The sequence below is a fragment of the Colobus angolensis genome, unplaced genomic scaffold (assembly GCF_000951035.1).
Source record: "Colobus angolensis palliatus isolate OR3802 unplaced genomic scaffold, Cang.pa_1.0 Scaffold170, whole genome shotgun sequence".
NCBI lineage: Eukaryota > Metazoa > Chordata > Mammalia > Primates > Cercopithecidae > Colobus > Colobus angolensis.
In genome coordinates this window covers 546,818-571,232 of record NW_012114822.1, presented here as the reverse complement: position 1 = coordinate 571,232, position 24,415 = coordinate 546,818, and the positions used below count along the sequence as shown (strand labels likewise).

Here is a 24,415-nt window from a genome sequence, read left to right as displayed (position 1 = left end):
GCGAGGTGGCGGGCGCCTGTAGTCCCAGCTACTCCGGAGGCTGAGGCAGGAGAATGGAGTGAACCCGGGAGGCGGAGCTTGCAGTGAGCTGAGATCTGGCCACTGCACTCCAGCCTGGGCGGCAGAGCGAGACTCCGTCTCAAAAAAAAAAAATGGGATTTGAGTCACAGGAAAAAGATAAAGATATAGATAAAAGAAGGACAGAATTAGTATAAAGGCCATATAAAAATATGAATTTGAATTGGATATATCAGTATAAATTTATAATGTATTTTATCTTTAAGAAAGTAGGAAAATAAAACACCTATTTCCTATTCTGTCTACAGAAAAGGCCTTGAAATAGCAACCAACCCAGTAAGAATGAATACCCCAGCACCCAGTATATAAATACCACTTCCCACTACAACAAAAGAGGGCTCTTCTGAGACAAGTTTAATTCCAGATCTAGGGAAGACAATGTATAAGGTGAGGCAGTAAAATCATGTCTTACCAGAGAAAAAGGATTAAATGAAAAGGACAAAAACTACTGGGATTAAGTGAAAAGGACAAATACAGCAGGAACGTTAATCAGTTCATTATAGATTAAAAAATAACCTTAAATCCACTGGTAATTACTCAAAGATAAAGGTGAAGTTTCATTTTATTTGTATGATGAATAAATGGATGGTAGAATTAGAGTATCACTGTTTTGAAATCCCTAATAAAATAATGGATCTAAGAAACAATCAGTGGTGGCCAGGGATGGTGGCTCACGCCTGTAATCCCAGCACTTTGGGAACCTGAGGCGGGTGTTTCATGAGGTCAGGAGTTCGAGATCAGCCCGGACAACAAAGTGAAACCCCATCTCCACTAAAAATACAAAAAATTAGCCGGGCGTGATAACGGGCACCTGTAATCCCAGCTACTCAGGAGGCTGAGGCAGGAGAATGGCTTGAACCCGGGAGGCGGAGGTTGCAGTGAGACGAGATTGTGCCATTGCACTCCAGCCTGGGCAACAGAGCAAGACTCTATCTCAAAAAAAAAGAAGAAAGAAAGAAAGAAATGATCAGTGGCTGCTAATTACAATTAAAAAAGAGACATATGAGCCTCCTGGCAGAAGTACATACCACCCAGGAAGCATTTTTCCGGAAGGCAGGGTACCAAATTAGAATGCGGTCGAACCTCCAGATTTAACTACTGATTCTCAAGTCATGCAAAGAACAAGGTAACAAATTTAATGCAATCAGCCAAATCTAGACTACAGAATACCCTACAGGATGAAACAGCTTCTTTACCATATACATTGGGGGACTGGGGGAAGGACCTGTGAATTAAGAGAGATTTAAGAGATGTATCAACCAACTGCAATGAATGGCTCTCATTTAGATTCTAATTTGAACTATGAAAATACAAAGAAACAGAGAAAGATACAGACAGATAATTAGGGAAATCTGGGCATAGCATACACCTGAATATTAAGAAATTGCTAACTATTACATGTTGTGACATATTTGATTGTGTCCAAACCCCTTATCTTTGGAACATCTACAAGGAAAATGATGTATTGCGAGGCATTTAAAATAAAAGAAGGAAGAGCTGTGAGGGTGAATAAATGAAATGGGTTTGACTAGGATTTGATACTTGTGGAAGCTGAGTAATGAAGAGAAGGACTTTATTGTATTATTCTTTCCCTGCTTTTGTATATGTTAGTATAATAAAAAGGTTAATTTTCCCTAATAAAAAGGATTTTTTTTTTTTTTAAAGACTGTCTGGTTCTGTCATCAGGCTGGAGTACAATGGTGTGATCTTGGTTCAGTGCTGCCTCAGCCGCCTAGGCTCAAGCAATCCTCCCACCTCGGTCTCCTGAGTGGCTGGGACTACAGACACGCATCACCACGTCCACTTAATTTTTGTATTTTTTGTAGAGATGGGGTTTTGCCATGTTGCCCAGGCTGGTCTCGAATTCCTGAGCTGAAATGATCTGCCCACCTTGGCCTCCCAAAGTGTTGGGATTACAGGCGTGAGCCAAAAGTCAAAAACTTTAAAAAGGTAAATGTTACCAATTCCTTTTTAAAAATTCTATTATTTTTGGTGCTCCAAAACATTTCTTTTCGAAAATGAAGCACACAGAATACATTTAAAATCTGATGTAAAAAACCAAATATCTGATTTTAAATGGTAGTATACAAAACTCCAATCACAGTAAAATTTGCTCCTTTTCCAAGAATGTAAGCATCTTTTCCTTAGGAACTACATTTTCTTTTATGGTAGGGAAAAAAAATCTATAAAATAAAAGTCTGGTACAAAGATCTCCAGACACTGGAAACACACAGTGAGAGGGAAAAAATGGGTAGTAAAATACAGTGCAAGAGAAAGTAGGGAATGGGAGACGGAATTGAGTGGCATTAGGTGAGTACCAGGTTCCCAGATTGAAAATACAGCCCCAAGGCAGCAGTCAGGCCCACCTAATGGAACACACCAACAAAAGACTCTACTTGCACAAGCAGAGATTGTCCTCCTGCAGCTTCTTTCCATCTGTATTAGTTATAACTCCAGGTCCGGGATGAGAAGTATCTTCTATAAACTATGTGACCCTAATAGTTTTTGTGTTCACTTCACTTCTTAACTCCTTCACTTCTTAATTTCTTTCCAAGGCTCACTGCTGCCTGTATCCCATGTCTTTAGACATGACGGCCTTAGCTGTGTACTCCCCAGCATCCATTCCAACTCAAGTGCTAATCAGCCTCAACTCCTTCCTCATGGTTTAGAAACAGACACGTGACCCAATCCATGGCCACAGTATGTGGATCTACTGGGGACATGCTGGGGAAATTTTCCTTGCTCCTAAGGGGAAAAGAAGTCCAATTCTTTCTTCCTCTCAATACTTGCTAAATTTCATTCATTGTATGATTCACTGTTATTTTATGTGCGTTGAGAAAGGACAAAATGTAGCCAATAAATTATAACCACATCACAGAATATACAATGAAGTCTAACTACAGAGAGCAAATGTGAAGGAAAAAAGTGTATCTTAGAATTAGTCGAACTGAGCTGAGGATGACGCCGCCTCCATGGAGGCCACCTGGGTACAAGAGAGTCTCAGAGAAGCACAGTAAAGCCCCAGTCCTGCCTGATCAGGATGCCGTGACATGGGAGACAGAAACAGAGCCAGAGTAGTGCCAGTGAAAGCATCCTAACTGACACTGAGATCAAAAGAGAATGCGCCGGGCCCAGTGGCACATGCCTTTAGTCCCAGCTACTCAGAGGCTAAGACAGGTTGGATTGTTTCAGCCCAGGAAGAGGTCAAGGCTGCAGTGAGCCGTGATCATGCCTCTGTGCTCTAGCCTTGGCAACAGAGTGAGATCCTGTCTCTGAAAAAAGTAAAAACAACAACAAAAACTAAAAAGCTGTAGTAAACGCGACAAAATAAGAAAGGGCAACAGTGGTGACACAGCAACTCTCTGACTGAAAAGTGTCCTAACCATCTTGACTCTGCTGAAGGACAAGAGGTTGTTTATTTTTATGGAGACAGTCTGTCTGTCGCCCAGGCTGGAGTGTAGTGTCACAATCTTGGCTCACTGCAACCTCTGCCCCCTGGGTTCAAGTGATTTCTCCTGCCTCAGCCTCCTGAGTAGCTGGGATTACAGGCGCCCGCCACCATGCCCAGCTAATTTTTCTATTCTTAGTAGGGATGGAGTTTCGCCATGTTGGCCAGGCTGGTCTCAAACTCCTGATCTCAGGTGATCCACCTGCCTCAGCCTCCCAAAGTACTGGGATTACAGGCCAGAGCCACTGCACCCAGCCGGGAAAAGAGATTTTAAACATCTTTTATCTTTTTTTTTTTTTGAGACGAAGTATTGCTCTGTTGTCCAGGCTGGAGTCCAGTGGCCACGATCGCAGCTCACTATAACCTCCGCTTCCCAGGTTCAAGTGATTTTCCTGCCACAGCCACCCAAGAAGCTGAGATTACAGGCACCTGCCACCACACCCGGCTAATTTTTGTATTTTTAGTAGAAATGGGATTTGCTATGTTGGCCAGGCTGGTCTCGAACTCCTGACCTCAAGTGATCTGCCCGCCTCAACCTCCCAAAGTGCTGGGATTACAGGCATGAGCCATCGCGCCTGGCTTTAAAATGTTTTAAATAAAAATATGTGACCAAGTGTTCATCAATGGATGAATGGATAAACAAACTGTGATACACACATACAATGGGTCATTTAGCCTTAAAAAGGCCGGAAATTCTGACACATGCTATTAACACGGATGAACAGTGAGGACATTATGCTGCGTAAAATAAATCAGGCACAAAAAGACAAAATACTGTATGATTCCACTCACATGAGGTATTTTATGAGGTAGAACAGTCAAAGACAGAGAGAGGAAGGACAATGGTGATTGCCAATGCTGCAGAAGGAAAATGGAGTTACTGTTTCTGGGTATAGAGTTTCAGTTTTGCAAGACAGAAAGAGTTCTAGAGATAGATGACGGTGATGGCTACACAACAATATTAACATGCTTCATTACTCAACTGTGCACTTAAAAATGGGAGATGGTAAATTTTACTTCATGTATGTATTTCATCACAATTTTTGAAATGCGGTGATCTGAGGGGAAAAAAACAAAACCTCCGTATTTATATAAAATTCCCTATAGCACTTAACAACATTCTAAGATGCTGCTCAACAGAATAAAGTGCCAGAAGAATAGTAAGAAACAAAAATCTATTAAGGAAGCTATGAAAATGAACCTCACCTGATGACTAGGACCAACACGAATCTCCCCCTGGGTACTGTTCAGCCTCCTGGAACAGAAATAGAGCAGATTAAGTTAGCACAATATAGTTTTGACATAAACATTCACACATTTTTCAAAAAAAGTAATTCTCTTCAAATAAATGAGGAAAAAATGAGGAAGAATTAACGTCCCCACTACTTCTAATGTTCTCTATACATACACCACCCTCCACCACACACACACCTCTAAAACCTTTTCCTTCTAAAATCCTAAGAACTGCAGCTTCCTTTCATGAGAACCTTCCTATATCATTGTTCTTTTTTTTGAGACAGAGTCTCGCTCTTGTCGCCGAGGCTGGAGTGCAGAGGCACGATCTTGGCTCATTGACACCTCCGCCTCTTGGGTTCCACTGATTCTCCTGCCTCAGCCTCCTGAGTAGCTGGGATTTCAGGTGCCTACCACCATGCCCGGCTAATTTTTGTAATTTTAGCAGTAAATTCCAGTAAATTTTGTAATTTTAGTAATTTGGGGTTTTGTCATGTTTGGCCAGGCTGGTCTCGAACTCCTGACCCTCAAGGGATCCACCTGCCTCAGCTTCCCAAAGTGCAGGGATTATAGGCGCGAGCCACCGCACCCAGCCCCTATACCATCATTCTTTCATGCCTCAGAGAGATGGACTTTCCTGTAGTACAATTCCAGTCACACATTTCTTCCTTTCAAAACATTTCAGGGTGCCCTACCATAAGCCTTATCAAATACAAATGAGAAAACTTATCCTAGGACACAGACTGAGCCATCCATCCATCCAACAAATATTCAAGTACCTATTATAAGCCAGGAATTGTCCTAGGTGTTGGGGATAAAGAAGCAAACAGGGACAGGCACAGTGGTCCACACCTGTAATCCTAGCACTTTGGGAGGCCAAGGCGGGAGGATCGCTTGAGCCCAGAAGTTTAAAACCAGCCTGGGCAACACAAAGTGATCCCATCTCTATAAGAAAATTTAAAATTAGCTGGGCATGGTGGTGCACACCTGTAGACTCAGTTAGGAGGATCACTTGCTCTGGGAGGCCAAGGCTGGAGTGCACCATGTTCGCACCACTGCACTCCAGACCAGGCAACAGAGCATGACCCTGTCTATAAACAAGGCAACAAACAAAACAGTGTCAAAGAAGATGGCCCAAGAGGAGGCACACTCTCTTGTTTTTCTCTCATGGATCTGATAGCCATACCCACTATGTTTGAAATTGTTAAAAATACATTTTGGAAAGCTATTATTTCCTTTAGGGCACCTGGGTTCAGTACTTTCTTCTTTTAATCCAACCATTTTCTCACGAAGAATCTTGTTTGGGCAAAGGTGGTAGTAAATGTGACAAAGGAAGAAAAAAAGAAGACAAGGAAAAAGGAGAGAAAGGGAGGAGGAAGGAAGAGGAGAAAGGGACGAGGAAGACAAGGAGGAGGAGAAGATGATGAAGAAGAAGAGGAAGAAGAAGGAGAAATGTGGTGGTCCAGTCCTCAAGAATCTTACAAGCCTCCAGCTGGCGAGGCAGCATCCGCACCAAAACACCAGAACAGGCTGATGCCTGTATTCATCAACGTAAGACACTTCAGAAGACACAGTACAAAAATGTGAAGGGGAGGTACCAAAATGAGGCAGGCTTCAAGAGGAGACACAGAAGGAGATAACAGGCCTAGCAGCAGGAAAAAAAAAAAAGAGGACTTTCCAAGTAGAAATGAAAGCATGCAGAGGTGGCAGGCTGAAAGGGAGGGGTGGTGATGGGGAAATGCTTGCATGTGGGATGACTTCATCATACAAGTCATCTTCATTTCTTCATTAGGAGAATGGCATGTGGAAAAAAGATGGTTTGCTCTCATACGTTTATACAGGAAATGGAAGAAGCTGTTTTAGGAGGTATGCAGAGGAATCAAATCAGCCAAGTTATTTTAATCACGAGCACTTCTTCAAGAAAAACAAGCAAGCAGTCAGTGTTACCACTATTTCCCTTCCAACTTGTCCCTTTCTATTTTCTAACTAGCTGTGAGCAAAACAAGCTGCCAAAAGTTCTAAATACTTTCCAAATGCTTTCTTGCCTACAAGCAGGTCTAGCCAGAATGTATCATTTCAGAAACCTCCAGCCACAGCCCATTCAGTAACTTGTGCCTGCAGCTCAACCTTCGGGTTCTTTCAGAAGGTCTGTTACTCTAGAGTTCTCCAGTGGTTGGAGATCATTTCCATACCATGGCTGCACTGTTAAGTCCTTGATAATTCCAGAAAAAACATTCCTGTTCCATTTTTATTTTATTTTGGAGATGAGGTCTTGCTATGTTGCCCAGTCTGTTCTCAAAACCCTGGGCTCAAAGGGATCCCCACCTCAGCCTCTCAAAGTGCTGGAATCATAGACATGAGCCACTGCACTCACCCCCCAACCCCATTTTTATTTTAATAAGCTAATTTATTGTTATATTTAGCTAAAAAAACCCAATGTGCCATGATAATGAAACAAGCTCCCCAATACCCTGCTGAGTAGAACTACTTATATGTCATGTATTTCCATAAAAATAGGATGCAGATAATTATTATTAAACTAACAGAAATGAGACAAAAAATGTATTGGACCATCTTAAGAGACTTGAAAATTGTTTCTTTTAAGTTTGTATCAGGGAAGAGTACTAATAAGTAGGCTATAACATGAAAACAAAGATAAAATAAGGAACCTTCTTAAAAGCTTATTTTAAAATCCCTCTTTGCAACAAAAGTATTTTTAAATTGTATGTAACTTTTAAATATCAGGATTCTGTAGCAAGGAATACAACAAAGTTCTTTTTCAGCAGGTAGGATCTGAGGTGCAGACAATGGCATTAACCTACTATATGTAAGAGTTACAAAATATATAATAAATGGCAAAAGTACTTTTTAGGTCCAAGATATAAAGAGGTAGATAGTAACACATCCCATTAGAGAAAGTTTGATGCATCTGACAGAAAAACTGTCAGAGTATGAACTGAAGATGAAAGACAAGAAGTACACATGTTGGGGAAGTGCCAGCATCCAGTTATATCTGGATCCACTGAGCAATCAGAATCCTCCTTACTGAACTAAGTATCCCTCCCCTGCTGCCACACTGCTCTCCTCTTTTTTTTTCTTTTTTTTTTATCCTGTATCCCCAGACAGTTGCAACACCCTTGATAGGTTAGGCAGCCACAACACCCCCGAATGTTTCCCTGGCACATGGAAAAAGCACGCCCATGAGGCTGCAGCCAGGTGCAAAGTGAGTCTGTGAACTGCCCCCTTCTTGAATGCACCTTTTGTGGTTCATACCTCACTCATTAATAATATTTAAACATAATATCAACAGCTTGTAGGAAACACTCTTAACCATTGCAATCTTGATGCAACGACTACATTTTGCGTTAACACAACATTTCTCAAACTTTTAGGTCTCTGTACCCTTTTACACTCTTAATAATTACTGGAGTGTATCTTGGTGGTCCCAGAATCTGTCTCTTGTTTCAACAATGGACAGCACACATCCTGGGACTCCATCTGTTCCAGCCTCCAGCCGCCCTCCAAGCTCCTCTCCATTTGCAACCTCCAGGACCCTCCTTCTCAGCCATCTCCTGCTTCTGGGACCAGCCACCACTGTTTTTGTGCTTAGCGCCTCATTGCTGACCAACCGCAAGCTCTTGGATTCGTCAGAAATTATCCCATCAAGGTAGAAGCCGCCATCAACCACCTGGTCAATTTGCATCTATGGGCTTCTTACACCCATCTCTCTCTGGGCTTCTCTTTAAAACATAATGATGTGGCTCTGGGAGGCAAAGGTGACTTCTTCCATGAATTGGCCTACCGAGAAGCTTCAGGGTACAGAGTGTCTCTTAAAGATGTGTGTGTGGCATTGGCTCCCATTTCCAGGATGTGGAGAAGCCATCTCAAAATGAGTGGGGGTAAAAACCTTGGGTGCCATGGAAGTCACCATGTCCCTAGGGAAGAACGTGAACCAGACCCTCAAACTTTAGGCCCTGGGTTCTGCCTGTACAGACCCCCATCTCCGTGATTTCTGGAGAGCCACTTCCTAGAGGAGGAGGTGAAACTCAACAAGAAGATCGGTGACTACCAGATCAACCTCCCCAGGCTCGGCTGGGTAAGTGTTTCTTCCAAAAGACTCACCTCAACCGCCACTAGGAGCCTACAGAGCCCAGCAACCTTTTAGGAGCCTCTCTAAAAGTTCAGGGCTGCTGCCTAAGCGGCACCTCCAGCCACTACCCTGGATCCCTTTCCCAAGCCTTGGACAAAATGGAAATAAAGCTTATTGCAAGAAATAAAAATAAAAATTACTGAACGTCCCAAGAAATCCAAATTTTTGAAAACTTTCAAAATATTTATTGATTTAAAAATAGTAATAAGCCCATTACATAACAATATGCATATTCTTTTGTCAGTTTTTCTTTCAAAGAGTAACTGATATTCCACGAAAAAAGTGGCTAGCTTCGCTTCTAACTCAAATGTCTCGACGGAACCAAGGCTACACCTCAAGACAATCACTGTCTTTTGGTATACAGGGCAGGAGACTTTTAGGTCCGGAAGCCAAGTCTTGGGATTAAAAAATAATAATAGGCTGGGCCAGGTGGCTCACGCCTGTAATCACAGCACTTTGGGAGGCCGAGGCAGGTGGATCACCTGAGGTCAGGAGTTCGAAACCAGCCTAGTCAAAATGGTAAAACCCTGTCCCTACTAAAAATACAAAATTAGCCAGACGGGGTGGTGTGTGCCTGTAATCCTAGCTACTTGGGAGGCAGGAGAATTGCTTGAACCCGGGAGGCAGAGGTTACCATGAGCTGAGGTCACACCATTGCACTTCAGCCTGGGTAAAAAAAGAATGAAACTCTGCCAAAAAAAAAAAAAGAAAGAAAGAAAGAAAAGAAAATGATGATGATGATAATAATAATAATAATAATAATAATGAGGTCCACAAGCCATGCTCTGAGAAGCACTGATTATGGCACATTCTGAACTTCAGAAAGTCCTGGAGGCTAAAATTCATCTAGAAGATGCCAGCTTTCTTCTTTGATTAATAACAACAGTAGCTAACATTTCAGCACTTACTATCTGTCCTAGGTGTTCTACAGCATTATCTCATTTCTAGGTATTAAGGCATTTAATTAATGTTTTGATATTAACAGACATATTAGTATTGCTATTCACAGAAATTCAGTTCTCTTTCTATCGTGTGTTCAAAACCACATAGCACTACACATGGTGATGCACACCTGTAATCCTAGCACTTTGGGATGCTGAGGCAAGAGGATAGCTTGAGTTCAGGAGTTTGAGACCAGCCTGGGCAATAGGTTCTAAAAAAACGTTTTTTTAATTAGCTGGTCATGGTGGCACGCACCTATAATCCCACCTACTCAGGAGGCTGAGGCAGGAGGATCACTCGAGCTCTGGAGTTTGAGGCTGCAGTAAGCTATGATCACGCCACTGTACTCCAGCCTGGGCAATAGAGCCAGACTCTGTCTTTAAAAAAACAAACAGGCCAGGCATGGCGGCTCACCTGAGGTGGGCGGATCACCTGAGGTCAGGAGTTCAAGACCAGCCTGGACAACATGGTGAAACCCCGCTCTACTAAAAATACAAAAATTAGCCAGGTGTGGTGGCAGGCGCCTGTAGTCCCAGGAGGCAGGAGGATTGCTTGAGTCTGGGAGGCAGAGGTTGCGGTAAGCCAAGATCATGCCACTACACTCCAGCCTGGGTGACAGAGCAAGACTGTCTCAAAAACCAAATGACAACAACAAAAACACACAGCTACTAAAGAGGTTTCTGCTTGGATGCACAATGCTGCTGAATTAACAAAAACAAAGTAAGTCTAGTAAAAGCCAGGGTGGTCATCAACTTCGGAAGCAAAATCCAGACCAAAGGCAGTATGAATCCTAGCCACGTCAGATAAAGAATACTACCATATGAATTAAAAACCAAAGATGCAAGTCATGTCCAGGATAATGCTACATACACACACATCTATCTTTATCGTCATCTTAAAAGTTTTCATGTACATTAGCTTAAATTTAGGTGTAGGCCGGGGTGCGGTGGCTCGTGCCTGTAATCCCAGCACTTTGGGAGGCAGAGGTGGGTAGGTCACCTGAGGTCAGGAGTTCGAGACCAGCCTGTACAATATGGAGAAGCTTTGCCCCTACTAAAAATACAAAATTAGCCAAGCGTGGCAGTGGGTGCAGTAGTGGGCGCCTATAATCCCGGCTACTCAAGAAGCTGAGGCAGAAGAATTGCTTAAACCCGGGAGACAGAGGTTGCAGTGAGCCAAGATCCCACCAGTGTACTCCAGCCTGGGGGACAGAGCGAGACTATCTCAGAGAAAAAAAAAAATCTAGGTGTATTATAGTTACATAACAAGCACAAGCAAAGTAATAATACTAGCTATCAACTACTAAGTGCTTTCTATGCTGGGCATATATTATTTCATTATTCCATGACAACTCTATGAGGAAGTATCTCCATAGGTAGTAATAACAATACTAATTTTAACACTAATAAAGCAACTAATATATCCACTGAATGTTTACTATGTACCAGGTATTGCAAGCAAAGCAATTTCCATTTATTTTCTTATCTAATCTTACAGGCGACCCTGAAAGATAGGTGCTATTGTAGTAAGTGTACAGGTCAGGCCACTGAAGCCAAGAGACATTATGCAGTTGCCCAAGATTAAACAGCCAATAAGTGGAGAAATCAGGATTCAAATTCAAGGTCAGCTGACTCCAAAGTCAGAGCTCTCAATCATGCTCCCATATGGCAGAATGATTAAGTTAATGAACCAAAATCATACAATTAATCACAAACAGAATGATGAGAATCCATATTCCTTTCCCTATTTTGGTTCTATGTTCATTTCAAACACCCAAGCAAGACAAAATGATCAAAAGAAATTTTTTAAGTTTGAAAGTCATGATGAAAGAGAAAAACCTATCAAAATTAAAGGCCAATTTATATAATACTCTTGAAATGACAAAATTACACAAATGGAGACAGATTTGTGATTGCCAGGTGTTAAGAGATGGTGGGGAGAGAGAGGGAGGCTGAGGGTGTGACCATAAAGGGAGAGCTTTGTAGTGATGAATAGCTCTCTCTCTTCATTGTTGTGGTGGTTACACAAAGCCATACATGTGATAAAATGGCACAGAACTACACGCACACAATCTACTAATGCCAGTTTCCTGGTTTTGGTATCATATTACAGCTACAAAAGATGAAACCACTCTGGTATCTTTGCAACTTTCTGTGAATCCAAAAAATCTAAAGTTTTAAAAAAGTCAAATGAAGAGGGGAATATACTACAGGCAGGTGGCAAATCAGAAAGAACATCAGACACGAGAAAAGCTGATTAAAGGACAAACAGATCAACCCCAAATTACACTGTACACAGCTGAACCAGTAACTGAAGAAAGAGGGCCACAGCTTATCAGCAATGAGATTCAAGAAATTAACTCCAAGTGATATATTCCTTTTTTCCTTATGTTTACTAAGGATTTCTGCTGTGGATTCATCATCTTAGAGACACCTTTATACTGTGAATCCTATTACGAAAACCAAAGTAAGAACTGTCACTATCGTCCCCAACAAAAGAAGGAATTTCTCTGTGTAGCTAATGTTAATAATACATGTTTTTCAAAACAACTTAAGTTCAGCCTGCATTATTCTACAAATCTTTGTTTTGGAATATGAAAAAAAAATAGTTCCAGAAGCCAAATTACAACAATAATGGTAAGTTGTTTTTATTCCTGAAGTATTAAAAGAAAGTCATTGTATATGAAATCTGATACCAAAAAAAACCCAGTGTAACAAAGCAGTATCCATAGCAACTACAACTTAATATTTCAGTCCTCTTCAGCTGCAGTGGATTAAATAAAATGACAAGATGTTCCCTTCGAAAAGTAACCTGTTACCATGGAAACATTTTAGTCTAAGAAGTAAACATGGAATGGACAGAAAGGAGCAGGAAGCCTGCAAACGAGTATCAAAAACGGAGAAGCATCTTTGCAGAGGAGATGCAGGTGGTGATGGCAGGCAAAGGGAGGGTCTGTGAGAAGAGCACGCCTGCTAGATGCAGGATCCCGGCCCGACCCACAGGGCTTGGCCCAGAACATGATGTGGCCACTCCTTCACCCTGAAGAAAGGGGAAGGGGCAGGAAGGCAATGTTCTGTGAACATTCGCCAAAGATACCCAAAGACCTCTATATGACCATGGTGACTGCTTAAGATAGGCACTTGATTCTACAAGGGAAGATGAGGGAGGAGGATACAGATATGGGAAGAAGACATGAACAGAAGGCACCGCCATGAAGCAACTAAGGGCAAGAGCTGACCCCTCATTCAGTCCCTCCCCGAGCCTTGGATCCTAATAGCTGTGTAGCCTGGGGCCCATTCCCAAGGTGCTGGGACAGAAAAGGCTCAGGTCAGACCTTTGTTCTGTGGCTAGCGTCATGTAGGAATGAGAACACTGAGAAATCTCTCTTCCTGTCCTTCAAATGGTAAACATCACATAGCAGACATTCTTATCTTTTTCCACAGGGTATTAAGTTGAGCAGGAAGACTGACATGGCATCAACAGAATGAAGATCTTAGAAACTCTACTTAGTAGCACATTTAGAAAATGACCACAGAAGAAGTCTGTGAGTCCAGAACAGAATACAGCACATTTTAAGAAAACCAAAAGGCAATTTATCAGAATCATCTTTTTAGATGGATTGTGAGATAGGAGTGAAAGCGAGGATCAAGAAGGAAGACTGGTGCTACATGCTGGGTTTCTCCATTTTCTCCAGCATGAACACATACTTCAAAACTGCCTTGAACAAGTCTGAAATTTCTTTAAAATCTGACATAGTATCTTAAAAAGTCATGTGAATGTTGTACTCTATCCCATCATATATTCTCATTCATTTTTAGAGAAAAATTTCCATAAATCTGAATAAAATCATTGTGCTACCTGACTCTTGGAATACTTCCTGTGGGTTAGCCCAGCTCCTTAAGAAACAACAAAATAAACAAACAAACAAATAAATAAATAAATAAATATTAAAAGAAAAATCACTGTGCTCTGTACATCCTATTAGGATCTCCCACGACACTGGCACCTCACTCCTAAGAGAGAGGAGCTGTCACAACCACACCTGAGTCTAGATGTTCAAAAGCAGGGAAAGAGCATGGACTTCAGAATTAAATGAACCTGAATTAAACTTTTAGTATCAGGCTGGGCATGGTGGCTCATGTGTGTAATCCCAGCACTTTGGGTGGCCAAGGTGGGTGGGTCCCTTGAGTCCAGGAGTTCAAGACCAGCCTGGGCAGCACAGCAAGACCTAGTCTCTGCAAACAAACAACCCAACCAACCAACCAAACAACAACAAAAATTAAAAATCAGCCAGGCAGGCATGGTAAAATGTACCTGCTGTCCCAGCTACTTGGGAGGCTGACGCAAGAGGATCACTTGAACCCAGGAGTTGGAGGTTGCAGTGAGCTATGATCATGCCACTGCACTCGAGCCTGGTCAACAGAGCAAGAACCTGCTGCTAATAAAATTTTAAAAATAAAAAGATAAGTTTCAGTACCCAAGGTTTTGTTTGCTCTAAGTGTGATTTTGAGGACACAAATCTGATTCCTTAGTTTCCTCATCTATAATATGAAGTTGATAATGCTACTATGCAAGGTTATTATAAAAATAAAAGACGATTTATGGAAAGTACTATACACAGTACCTGTTGCTTAGGGGTCATTATTATTATTAAACTCTATATACTGGCAGTAAGTGAGAATGGGAGCTAATCCTGCTATTATGAGTTCCCGCAGTACCACTTACCTTTCCTTCCACCCGTATCAGTCAGGATTTTATATTTATTTTGTGTAGTTATTTTTTTGAATGGTTGTCTTGTCCTCTAGACTGGAAGTACATGCGGGTAAGAACTAAGTGTGGTTTTGGTCACCATAATGCAGAGCTCACTTGTTATTAGATATATTTTTAATAAATAAATGACTCCAATATTCTAAATCAACTACTGCTTAGCCACAGACAGCAAGTAAGGGCTCAGCTGCAAAACTTAGTGAAGTCACTGTGACAGAAGGCCAGCCCTCCAAGCAAAATTAACTTAAAAGTAGGTTTGATTAAACTGCCTAAAAGGAACAAAATTCATCATTCAATCAAAAATAAAACTAAAACCAAATACAAATGAAAAAACAAAGAGATTTAGTCAACTTAAAGTTACCACTTCCATATTCACACACAAATAAATACAAAGGTCAACACAAGAACTTGTCCAAAATCCAAAATCACAAAGTTCTAAATTTTCTCTGATGGAAAGTTTGAGAGGCCATTGATCCAATCTTCTAGCTTAACAGAAGAAACGGAAGCCAGAGGAAAGAAAAGTGCTCTTTTAAGGGGTCACACTGAGTTCATTACTGAAGAAGACTCCAGGCCACACAGGCAGCTCTCCACAGGGTCCTCCTAAATATAATTCAGGGTCCAGAACTAGAAATTTGACATTGCCTGAAGAATAATAAGAATTTCCATGCTGGTAAGATGCAGTAAATATGGCCTCCACACACAATAATGTATGAGTAATGTCAGGAAAAACACTGGTCAAAAAATTTAACGGGTGAGAAAGATCTAGCTTCAAAGTGCTACAGTGACTTTGCTCTGCTGTCTAAATTTCTTATCTGCCTTCTCTCTCTCCTCCATCATGTGGTAACCTACCGTATATCTGGCAACGTCATAAAACAACATTCCACCACAGATTCCTCGGGAACTTTACTGTAATGGCTTGCGGCAAAGTTTAGGAACCACGGCCTAACAAAGCTGCCTGAACATACATGGAGCTTCAACCAACAAACTTAAAAAAAAAAAAAAAAAACCCCACTATGACCGAAACCCATTTACAAAGCAGCAAGCTGCTCTCCTGACCCAAGATGGTGCTAGCTTTCTGCATATTGAAATCAAACTGTGTAACAAAGCTGAATGAAGCACCCCCAGAAAAAAAAAGGGATTCTGGACCAAGCAAGCATGTCTACAACACGTCTAAAGGTTTCCTTGCCCCCTCTGGGGAATGTTATAAAAAAACATGACAATTGCCTTATTCCTTCTCGCTGCAGTGTATGAATATAGGAAGAAAAGAACACAAACAGGCAGTAACTAACACACACATGCACCTAGTGTGTGTAAGTGAGAAAGCGGCAGGAAATGTTTAATGCTGAACACACCCAATATTATAGATTATGGAAGTAGAGTTTCTTTAAAAAAAAAAAACTCCAAGATGTATAAAGAAAAACATAAACACCCAAAGAGAGTAAGAAGAAAGCGGATCAGTAAACAGTTATTAAACATACTGGTTAATAATTTAATTACTGTAATTCCTAAAACAATCCCTAGCATTGTCTTAGTTGAACAGGCTATTGAAAATAAAAATAAAAAGATGTCTGCCAGGCACAGTGGCTCATGCCTATAATCCTACCACTTTGGGAGGCCAAGACAGGAAGACAGTTTGAGGCCAGGAGTTCGAGACCAACCCAGGCAACAAAGTGAGACCTGCGTGCCTATATTTTTTTAATTAAAATTTTAAAAATATATATGCTGTTGAGATAATCATATCTACATGACCTTGAGGCTGTACATTTGACCTTTGAGTTAATAACAATAATGTACTAAGCAACTATGTGCCAAGCACTTTCACATTGTTTTCATCTAATCTTTACAAAAACTGTAAGAAATATTTATTTCCAGATTACCCATGAGAAAAATGAGGTTCAGAAGAGGGAAGGAACCTGTCCCATGTCACCACTTGCCCAATGTCACTTATTAGGTGGAATCTGAACCATACTACCTGGCTCCAAATCTAGCCTTTCTTCTTACCATAGATGATGTATTCATTTATTCAACATATTCACACAAAAGACCCATTTGCCAGGTACTCTACTAGAAATGGAGACTGTAAGAATAGACTTGGCCCTCGCCCCAAAAGTTTAATGTCCAATAGGAAAAATAATCAAATAATCACAAATAAATGTGTAGCTCAAAGAAGTTTGATAGAAATAATCTATAATTTTCCCAGTTGAATTAAGATGAAGTGTTTTACCTTAGGCTCAAAGTATCACAGAGTATACAATATGAGATTAGTTATCTTTCAGAATTGTTTTAGCACATTCAAGCATGAGTCTCATTAGACCAAAAAGAAAAATAAATCAGACTCATGCTTTATCACCCACAGTGGTAGGATTACAGGCATCCCCACATCAGAAACTGCTCAGAAGAGATGACAACCAATTATCTGAGCTTATTTAGGAAAAGATTTGTGAATGTACACACCATCTAAAATATTCCTTTAGCTATTACGTTCTACATTCTCTCTTATCCTGTCAAATGTTTATCTTACAGTCTTAGAATAAATGGTTTTCTGGTGGAAGACAACTCGGTTCAGTAACAAAAAGTACCTGGCAAATGGGTCTTTGGTATGAGTATGTTGAGTAAATGAATACACAAAGTAAAATGGAAAAGAAAACAAATTCAGAAGGAAAAGAATCAGGAAAAAAGAATAACTAGAGAATCACAGATATCTGGTCTTAGGTATATTAGAGTCTTCTAATTCATAAATTAACACACTAGCCAAGAGTCAAGGAAGAAGTGAAAAGCAGATTAAGAATGAAGTGTCAGCCGGGCAGGGCAGCTCACACCTATAATTCCAGCATTTTGGGAGGCCAAGGCGGGCGGATCAACTGAGGTCAGGAGTTTGAAACCAGCCTGGCCAACATGGTGACACCCCGTCTCCACTAAAACTACAAAAATTAGCCAGGCATGGTGGCAGATGCCTGTAATCCTAGCTACTCGGGAAGCTGAGGCAGGTGAATCACTTGAACCCGGGAGGCGGAGGTTGCAGTGAGCCTAGATCGTACCGTTGTACTCCAGCCTGCGTGACAAGAGCAAGACTCCATCTCAAAAAAAAAACCAAATAAATAAATACATAAGTAAATAAATAAATAAATAAATAAATAGAATGAAGTGTCAGGCCAGGCACAGTGTTCCACGCCTGTAATCCCGGCACTTTGGGAGGACAAGGCAGCATGGATTGCGTGCGGCCAGAAGTTTAAGACCAACCTGGGCAACAAGGTGAAACCCCTTCTCTACAGAAAATACAAAAAATTAGCCAGGTGTGGTGGCGCCCACCTGTATTCCCAGCTACGTGGGCGGCTGAGGGAGGAGAATCACCTTAGCCCAGGGAGGTTGAGGCTGCAGTGAGCTGAGATCACACCACTGCACTCCAGCCTGGGTGACAGAGTGAGAACCTATCTCAAAATGAAAAAGGAAAAAAAAAGTGGCGTGTCAATTAAACACAATCAAGTTCATTCTAGCTTTCAACCAAAGACAGACTGCAAAACTTGTGTTGACAGAGGCACACTTTAAATGTGAGGCTTCCTCAGATTCTATTACAATGATAAGAACAACTAATAAGATAATAACTTTGTGAACTTTTCTTTTCTTTTTGAAACATCTACTTGCTATATTCCCAACATTTCCTGATACTCTCAAGTGCAACAGAAGCAGAACCATAAGCCAAAATGAAACAAACTAGCATCTTTTCCATGTTCAAGCTGCACAGACCAAAGACTTCATCAACCACTAGAGTAACTTTCCACGTGCTGTTCCCTCACTTCCTACACCAGACAAGCACAGAAGCCCTAAAGCAAGCCTTTAGCATTCCAAAAAATATTTTTCCAAGACAGGATAATATAAAAGAAATACATACTACACAAGAAGTAACTCTAATGAGTTACGTTATTGGATTTGAAACATAGACAAATTCGACTCTTAACAACAGAATATCCACAGATCACAGTCAGTAACCAAAAGTCTTCACCATCAAATACAGCAGCATCCAAGTTCCATAAACGCAGATTTGTACTAGGCCCACACAGGCCAGTCACACCAGTAACAGGAATCTGATCCAGAGCTGATTCGGCTGTGAGCACAGCTTCCTGTTCACATTTTTATCTGTTAACTGTAAAGAAAGTTTCAGAAGAGGTAAAGATCTAGAACAGAAAGGCAACAGTCTCCCAAGTCAAACAATGAGTTTGTTCCTTGAGCCTGAAATGTGAGTCCTGCCCAGATCCCACATGTGCATGACAGAAAGTGGTGCAGTGTCCAGTTCCTCTCGTCTATCGAAGGGATACTTTTATTAAAAGAAAAAAGGAAGAAGGAAGAGCAATGGTGCTTTTAGACAGAGTAAAATAAGGCAAGTTCCAGAAGCAACACTATATGGTATGGGGAAAAGTAGGTACCTCCCCAAAACTCCCCAGTGCAATGCCCAAATAAATATAGTCACAATGGGAAGAAAACCCTCATATGGATGAAAACACTAATCACAAAAATAATAAATGCACACCCTAAATTATCCTTCGACAATTCATCTCCTTAGTTGCAATCCCAAAACTGAACCTGTAAGAAAACAAATTATACTTCAGTAATATTTTCAGTGACTAGAATTCACGAACACTAGCCTTCCTAAAAACTTTCCACTAAAATCAAGGGCCTCCCTGGAAAGAGTTGACCATGCAATGCTCCAAATTCATCCTACACAACTTAAGAGCCTACACAAGGAATTTCTCCTTGTATTCATGCATAGTAAATTTCTTCTCCTTCCTATGAGGATTTTTCAGCTGTACATTCGTCTATATTGTATGCTTTCTTCAATCCTCACAAATGCACAAAATTTAGGTGGCATTCAAATTTTTTCTAACCTTTATCAGAAGAAAAAGGAGTTGAAACAAAAAGGAGCAAATAATATAATTTTAAAACTTCATTTAATATCTGCTTGGGTAAGAATTCAATTTGTCCTAAATCTTATTCTGACTGGCTCCCTAAATAAACCATGGTGAAAGCCATCTATGTGAACTCGCTCTGCAACAGGACACCCAAAAAGCACAACTTCCCCTGGGTAGAAGAAACTAGTGTCTGGCTATCAGACAGTGGGTATGAAATGTGGCCTTGTCAATGACTGCCTTCTCAGCACCAACTACTCTTTTTACTCCATTTAAGAGAACAGAATTCCAAGTCACATGACAACATATGCATATGCAAAAAATGCTATCTGATTCTAAAACAGATACAAAAATAAACAAAATACCTAAACTTCAATTTCTAATATAAATGTCAATGCATACATTTTTTAATTGCCAAAGAATTTTCCATAAGCTCTAAAAGGAAGCTTCTGCTTCCTTTTGAAGGCAAGAGACGAAGTAAAAACTGATACGACATAACCTTTCTTTTTTAAAAATCCATTTTAAGGTGATATTGTTGCAATCATAATTCACAACTGTTCCCTGCATATGTCAGACTTCAGAAAAAGATCAGAAAAATTATAATTTGCTCTGGCAAACAGACTCTCAATCAAAACAAGGTTCCACCCACCTTCAAAGCAACCAATAGCTGCCCACCTACCATCCTTCCTAAAACATCCAAACAGAGCTGCTCTCGGGCCCAGGCATTCCATACTAGCCACAAGGCAAGGGGGCGGCCTGCAGGCTTGCTCTGCAGGTCTTGAAGGCAAACAAGCTTGGCAACACACACACCCAGCACGACTGAGGTTAAGATTATACTAAGAGCCGAAGAGGTAAGGGAAAGGGAAAGAGGACAGGGACAGAGGGACCCACAAAGCTTCACATTCTGCGTCTGCTGACTGCCTCTCTGGTAGTCCCCATTCTTAGTTCTGATTTTACGCTTCACAATACCACCTACATAGCCAGCCAGGGCTGAATTAAAGGCTCTCAGGAACATGCACTATGAATGATGTAATGATTCTTAAACACCTTCAGAAGTGAGAAAGAGCAGCAAAACCCATCACTGTTTCGGTGAGGCCAGGGGAAGATAGCCTACCTGCAGGGGCTGAATGGATCATCCATGACTAACACGGGCTCTGGTGAGTCTAGCTGGATTCCTGAACCTCTACTTTCTGCTAAAACTCTGCCCTTTTCTACTCTAACAACTCAAAATGGAGGCACATGCAGTCTCAGAGACCTCATAGAGCTTTCACTGAGCTTGTGCTATGACCTAAGCCTTCACGCAGAACGCAGAAACTTCCCCTCACACTGACAGGACTGAGCATGTGCTGTGACCCTCCCTCATCCACACACTGTCTCTCCACGACGCAATCAATCTCAACCCTGCTGTTTCCGTAAATAAAGCCCAGCCAACAGACTCTGCAGCTTCTCCCTGCACACCAAGCTAGTGTGCAGGGAAGTGGGGCCTTAGAAAGGGGATCCAAGACAGCCAACAGCAGGGAACTGAGCAAGCCCAGCCATGCAGAGGCTTCAGTAAAATGCCCTGCTCTGTCAGGAACTCAGCAAGAAATGCTCTCTGCTCTGTCAAGACAATAGCAAGTTTTTCCTTTTTTTTAAAAGATAAATGCTGATTTTAAAAAGCAAGATCGTCAAGAAATAGAATCAAAAGACAGATATGAATGACTACACACAAGATCAACTAACAGAAATACTGCAACACATTTAAAAACACAGTAGTAGCTACTTAAGAGAAGCAACTTCACAAATTTCTCTTTGAAACTCTAAACATTTTGAAAAAGACCAATCAGGGTAAAATTATGGAGTGCTTGGCCTTGTCACACAGGTACAAACACAGTGTAGATGTTATTGTGGGCAGGGTAGCTAAAGAAAGCTGTCTTTTCTGCAAACAGCTTAATCTTCCTTAGATAAGAAACTAAAAATAATAAATAAAACATTCCCCAAATAATAAATTAAAACATTTCCTAAAGTAATACTAGCCCAATCAGGTCTAGCTTGAAGAATGTAATTCTAACAATTAGAAAGGCAGGAAGGTTTCAAGATTCAATACCATGCCACAAACATATGAGCATCCAAAAAGCTCATTTGAGGTCCTGATTCAAAATAGTAAGGCAGATTCATACAAGAAATCCTAGCTTTGGATGTGCAGGCTTTAGTTTCCACTTGCAAACTAAGAGGTGATTCTACAGATTATTAATCAGTTACAAAAAGAAAAAGAAATGGAAGACGATGAACCTCACCAAAATTATAAAGGACAAGATAGGGCAGGAAAGGGCAGTGTGAATTCTGTTTCCCAGAAATGTAATGGAATGTCAGGAAATTAAAGCCTGTTGAAAAGAACACACAGTGTCCTCAAGATTCCTACAGTAAATGCAGAATCAATTCCATTTTCATAGCACTCCTGTTTATGCTACGAAATAAACTAAATTCTGAAACTATGATTCAATAAACTCTTATCCTGCCGATAACGTAATTTACAAAATACAAGAAATGCCAAGTACACTTAAATACGTTTTCCTTTGACCTAACACGTGAAACAAGTATCTACAGGCTGGAAGAACATTTTCTCTTATTGGTATGTGAGACAACATATTCCCAAAACTGCTGTTTCTACAGTCTAGAGAAAAATACTTTCTAAATACAAAAGCAATGGAATTAGAACCTAGTGGCCAACTAATATGAATATGAGCAGCAAAGAATATCCTCCCAAAAGTGTATATTAAAAAAAAAAACTACCTAACCCTTTCATATGGAAATGTTTACTTGAAAAAATCAACACAAAATAATATGTAATAAATTCATCAGTCTCTGAAAATCCATGAAACTATTACACAGAGCACAGTATAAAAACAGTTATTGTAACAGCAAGTTAAGAAATGTGGATTCTGATTTTGGTCTCATTAGACGCCCTGAGTTACCAAAATCCAATGGCCTTCTCCTGTAATAATGGATTCCAATGGTGGCGCCAGCCTTTGTGGACATCCTCTTCACTGTCTTTCCTGGCGCTGGCATCTCATATGCCATGCCACCAAGACAGACAGACAGCCCTTTCTCTTGTCACCTCTCAGGGGCAGCATACCCCAGTGGTCACACCCCAGATCTCTCCTTCACGCTTTCTCTCGTGGAAAAGTCACCCACACTACCACCACGCCAGCCAGCTCCACTCTGAAGACACTTCCTTCCTGGCAGCAGCTCGGAAATGCAGGAGCTCCCGGACTCCTCTCACTGCACCTCTCTGGGGAACCGCACGTCTCTTATTAGATTATAAGTACTTCAGGCCGGGCGCGGTGGCTCAAGCCTGTAATCCCAGCACTTTGGGAGGCCGAGACGGGCGGATCACGAGGTCAGGACATCGAGACCATCCTGGCTAACACGGTGAAACCCCGTCTCTACTAAAAAAAATACAAAAAACTAGCCGGGCGAGGTGGCGGGCGCCTGCAGTCCCAGCTACTCGGGAGGCTGAGGCAGGAGAATGGCGTGAGCCCGGGAGGCGGAGCTTGCAGTGAGCTGAGATCCGGCCACTGCGCTCCAGGCCACTGCGCTCCAGCCCAGGCGACCGAGCGAGACTCCGTCACAAAAAAAAAAAAAAAAAAAAAAGGTTATAAGTACTTCAGGGACAAGGACACTACCTAAATCATCTTTATTGGAACCACCCAACTCTCCTATTTTGTACCTCAAAAAATTCTATCTGAAGCACTGGAAAGGGCACAGTATCACTCATACAGTACGGCTGGCCAAAATTACATTTCCTAGATCTAATTGTGGGGAAACGTCAGACAAACTCAAACTGAAGAACATTTGACAAAACTGGCTTCTAACTCTTCAAAAAGGTTCATGTCATAAAAAACCTTTAAAAAAGGGGAGGAAACACGTCATGAAAACAAAGAGAGACAAGGGATATTAAAGAGACACAACAATTAAATGAGGCTCATGATCATGAGGAAAATTACTATGAAGGCCATTGTTGAAAAAACTGGCAAAATCTGAATATGAACTACATTGGACCATATCATATTGTATTAATGTTACCTTTTCTAATTTTGATAATCATACCATAGTTATATAAGGTAATTTTTTTGTTCTTGGGAACACACACTAAAGTATTCAGGGGAAAGGGGTGTGATATCTGTATTTCATTCCTAAATTGTTCAGGAAAGGAAAACACAGGTTGAGTAATCCTAATCCCAAAATCCCAAATCAAAAATGTTCCAAAATATGAAACTTTCTGAGCACCAACATGATGCTCAAAGGAAATACTGGAACGTTTTAGATTTTTGGATTAGGATACAGAATAATGCAAATATTCTAAAATCCCCTCTCCCCACCAAAACATGAAATCCAAAACACTTCTAATCCCAAGCATTTCATGTAAGGGATAGATTCAATCTGTACCACAGAGAGAGTCATAATGCAAAGATGGTAAACACAGAGAGTAATACAGCAAAAAACAGAGATAGAGGTTATCTGATAAGCTGTATATGCCTAATAATTTTGTGCATGAAACAAGGTTTTGACTGGGTTTTGATTGTGATCTGTCACAAGAAGACAGGAGTGGAATATTCCACTTGTGGTATCATGTCGATGCTCAAAGCATTTTGGATTTTGGAGCATTTTAGATTTCGAATTTTCAGATTAGAGATGCTCAATCTATAATAAAGTAAATCTATAATAAAGTTTAAAAGGTAATAAAATAAAATTAATAATCATAAAGCAAATATGGCAGGCCGGGCGCAGTGGCTCACGCCTGTAATCCCAGCACTTTGGGAAGCCGAGGCGGGCGAATCACAAGGTCAGGAGATCGAGACCATCCTGGCTAACACGGTGAAACCCCGTCTCTATTAAAAATACAAAAAATTAGCC

General features: G+C 41.0%; 1 protein-coding gene across 1 annotated transcript in view; it reads right to left on the bottom strand.

Annotated features, from left to right (window-relative positions):
- Nucleotides 1–24,415, bottom strand: part of RERE (arginine-glutamic acid dipeptide (RE) repeats) — a 483,164-nt gene that overhangs the window by 161,596 nt on the left and 297,153 nt on the right. Inside the window, exon 8 of the mRNA XM_011938300.1 lies at nucleotides 4,733–4,781. Coding sequence (XP_011793690.1) covers nucleotides 4,733–4,781 — 49 coding nt within the window. The remainder of the gene's footprint in view (nucleotides 1–4,732; nucleotides 4,782–24,415) is intronic.